At 33.0% G+C, this 3,865-nt stretch overlaps 1 protein-coding gene across 1 annotated transcript; it reads left to right on the plus strand.

Annotated features, from left to right (window-relative positions):
- Nucleotides 1–756: 756 nt before the first annotated feature.
- On the plus strand, nucleotides 757–3,739 carry LOC117109689 (post-GPI attachment to proteins factor 2-like; the record flags this gene model as incomplete). The annotated part of the gene is made up of 4 exons (XM_033252067.1): nucleotides 757–900; nucleotides 1,594–1,770; nucleotides 3,220–3,481; nucleotides 3,636–3,739. Coding segments are annotated over exons 2-4 (510 nt in total), but the record flags the coding sequence as incomplete, so codon positions are not given.
- Between the last annotated feature and the right edge of the window lie 126 nt (nucleotides 3,740–3,865).

Here is a 3,865-nt window from a genome sequence, read left to right on the forward strand (position 1 = left end):
TATATATTGTATACATTTAATAATTTAATTAGAAATAATTATTTAAACTAATTGTTAAACATATATAATATAATGTTAACAATAATATAGGCTAAGCTAGACCTAATCAATTATTGATATAATAAAGGCAAATATTTAGAACATCATTAATACAATGCACCTTCATGACAGAGCCCTCCAAATCTTGTTTTAATGAATAACTGAATTCACTTCAATGATATATTTTGATCTTCATTCATTAATTATTATTATTATCATTTACTTTTTATTATTATTTAATTATTATTATTATTATTATTATTATTATTATTATTATTATTATTATTATTATTATCTGTATTATTATTATTATTATTATTATTATTATTATTATTATTATTATTATTATTATTATGTCTTTGCCATTAACATTATCATTGTTTCTCTGGAAAGCGTCTTGTACAGGGACATGTTCCTTTTTGCCTAACCAGTCTCATTACGTTTTGAGTGAAATAAAATTATGAATTATGAATTATACCAATGTCATCTATCGATAAAAATATCGATTCGATTAATTAACAGCAACTTTTCGCACTGTGGCAGTGCCGATAGAAAACAGCAACTTTTTGGCACTGCGGCAGTGCCGATAGAAAACGGCAGCTTTTTGGCACTGCGGCAGTGCCGATAGAAAACAGCAGCTTTTTTTGGCACTGCGGCAGTGCCAAATCGGCACTGCGGCAGTGCCGATAGCCACTACCTCTTGGGACAGCCCTGGTACGTTTTGCTATGTTTTGATCATGTGAAAACAAACGATCAGCAAGTGTCTCTTGAAATTGTGGCTGTTATTTGTACATCGTCAAGGTCTACACATAGCCGGCCGCCCGCATATCCTTACTTTAAAAGATTGAGATGTTTATAAGTGTAGGTTTGGCTTAACTGAAGTAATCAAGACTATTTATTTAAGCTCTGATAGGCCTAGCTAGGCCTATGCCTAGTACTACTACTACTAGGCCTAAATATGCCTAGCTAGGCCCTAGACTAAACTAGTCTAGGCTAGATGCTAGCTAAAAAGGGAAGGTTAGCCGAGGGCCCGGGAGAACCTAGCAGGCCAGCTAGGTCTAGCTAGGCTTCCTGGACCTGAAATAGACCTAAGCCCTACCTTGAGCTATAGTTACGGACCCATTGCTGCTAGTTAGTTCTACTCAATCAAGTCAAGTACTGGCAAATTACACAGACAGCATCATAGACATAGAGGCTCTTGGTTTAGAGCTCTGCTAAAAAGTGTAGAGTTCCTTTTCTTGACTTTGTATGTACTTCAATTCATCAGCCATTATTTACACAGAGTGTGTGGGCTCTGATGGATAATTATTTATTGGATGGAGAATAGTGGGTATGGCCCTTGAGCATTGGGAGCAGTTTTTTTCGAGGCTACAGAGGAAGAAAAATGCATTGCTTTCTTTCAAATGAACTGTAGGCCTAGGCCTACAATAGGGAGGGTAACAGTGCTCTAAAAAATTTATTTTAAGATTTTTTTTTTTAAGATTCAGTAAAAATTCAGTACGATTTTCCCATGTAATTTTCATCCAATTAAATTTCTAAATGGGTTTCTTTCAGGTCTGAAATTTTGGAGGAACACTACTTCTTACGATGGTATTAAGCAGCAACTTGTTTTGCGTTCAGATGAAGTCGGTAGTGTCTACTGCCGTCATGCTGCCACTGCTCTCTATATTTATATGCATTTTTCTGTCTTTTGTGAATAATTTTGACAGCGTTACTTGGACTCATTGCAATGTAAGTTTTAGGATACTCTGTAGGGCTAAATATAATGTGACCCACTCCAGCAAAAACAGGCTCTTGTCTCGATGTAGATGACAAAAGCTAATAATTGATGCCAAAATTGTTATAAATGGTTAACAAATGGTGAATATATTTATTGATAAATCTTTAGTCCAACATGCATTAACAGGATAAAAAAAAAATTGAGAATTCTGCTGATTTACAGAATTGTTTGTGATGACAAGTGCCTGGTTTTTGACCAGACAGTCACAAATATTATTAATAATTTCTCAGATTTTAGATTTTAATATGAATTTTAATTTATTAATTGTGCTCATAAATTGTAGTGGTGAGTGCATGTTTTATTATTAATATTTATAATCAAAATGTGCGTGTAGTCGAATATGAAATAGAGCAAAATATTTTCCAGTGGATTTTTTTTGGGTTAAAATTTGTACTTGCAATATGGTGTTTTTTAGGAAAAATGCAAATATATTTTAGATTTTAATATGAATTTTATTAATTGTGCTCATAAATTGTAGTGGTGAGTGCAGTATGTGGGTTATTGATGTTACAATAATTAACATGGCTTGTTTTGTGGTGGAAGACCACAATGTTTAATTATTAATATTTATAATCAAAACGTGCAGGTAGTCTAATATGAAATAGAGCAAAATATTTTTCAGTGGATTTTTTGGGGGTTAAAATTTGTATTTGCAATATGGTGTTTTTTAGGAAAAATGCAAATATAGTTATGGGAATTGGTTGTTACAATAATTATTGATTCATCATCATTTATGATTATTTTGAATTACAATCTGCAAATTTTATAGCACAATGTCTGGGGAAGGAAACACTTCAAAATTCACGTCCTGATTTGTTACTGGAGTGGTCATGTGATGTGATATATCATCAACCTGCAATTCTACCAATTTCTCCAATAGTTCACCTATTTAATATTCTGCTGACTGAATAACAATATTATTTATTCTTGTTTATGCGAAAAAGTTAATTTTTTTATGTGCCAATCTCATATACATTAATAATACACTAACAGGAGTAGAATGTGTAACATGTAAATGTTTTCTTGCAATGTATGTTTTTTCAGCTCCTTTAATGACCAATTTAAACTGTTCCATCAGTACCACTCCCTTGTATGCCTATAATTTTGTCATTTAATGTTGGTTTCGTTTGTTTATATAATAATACAATAACGATAATGCGATGAATGATTTCTTTTTATGAGGTACTTATTTTGTGAACTTTTTTCCTTTTTTAATGACTTTTAATGACTTTTAATGACTAAAAATTTTTCTGAATTCAGTTCTGTGGACTGCCATGGAAATGTGTAATCATAATATTGAGGATGAACCAAAAACGAAAATTCTGACATTGAGGTCGTTGCTCTAAACTTGTGATTACCATACATGTAGACAGATTAAGATGACAACATTTTTCTTTTAGGTACCAAACTTTTTTCCATCAATCAGTACGGTCATAGGAAACTACACACCTCAAAAATACATATGGCGGATAGGCGTGGCACTACATGTCACACCACGACTGCTGTTTGCTACAGTTTATTACAATTACTACAGTGATATGAAGCACGTCGTTGAAAAACGTTACTTGTTCGGCATCGTAAACAGAGTTTCTTGCTTGTGCCACATCAGCGAGATATTTTGCCTACTAGGATTGACCTGTATCTCCTCTACCGAGAATTTTGGTAATCTTTATTTTATATGCATGTCATTATAGAACAGTCACTTGCCATCTCCATAGAAAATTCCGCTAACCTAGGGTCACAGCGCTAATCTTACTAGTTTCTACCACCACATCCCAGAATACCTTTGTAACTTTTTTTAATTTTTATGTTTCAGAAATCCACCGGAATTGTTTTATAGGATTTGGTGTATTTTCATTTTTGTATATGCTGCTTTCTTGCTGGTTAAGCTACTGGCCACGTCTTTCAAAATCACTTGCGGTGCGTATTCGAGTTATTCTTTTTAAGATAATGTATTAACATATTCATGGTCGAGTTCTTCATAGTGTTATGTTTTGAAACATCAAAATTGCCCAAGGGCTGCATTCAAATTAGCAGGCTATTTAT

The sequence above is a fragment of the Anneissia japonica genome, unplaced genomic scaffold, assembly GCF_011630105.1.
Source record: "Anneissia japonica isolate Jap-2015-1 unplaced genomic scaffold, ASM1163010v1 scaffold288159_len32114_cov105, whole genome shotgun sequence".
Classification (NCBI taxonomy): domain Eukaryota; kingdom Metazoa; phylum Echinodermata; class Crinoidea; order Comatulida; family Comatulidae; genus Anneissia; species Anneissia japonica.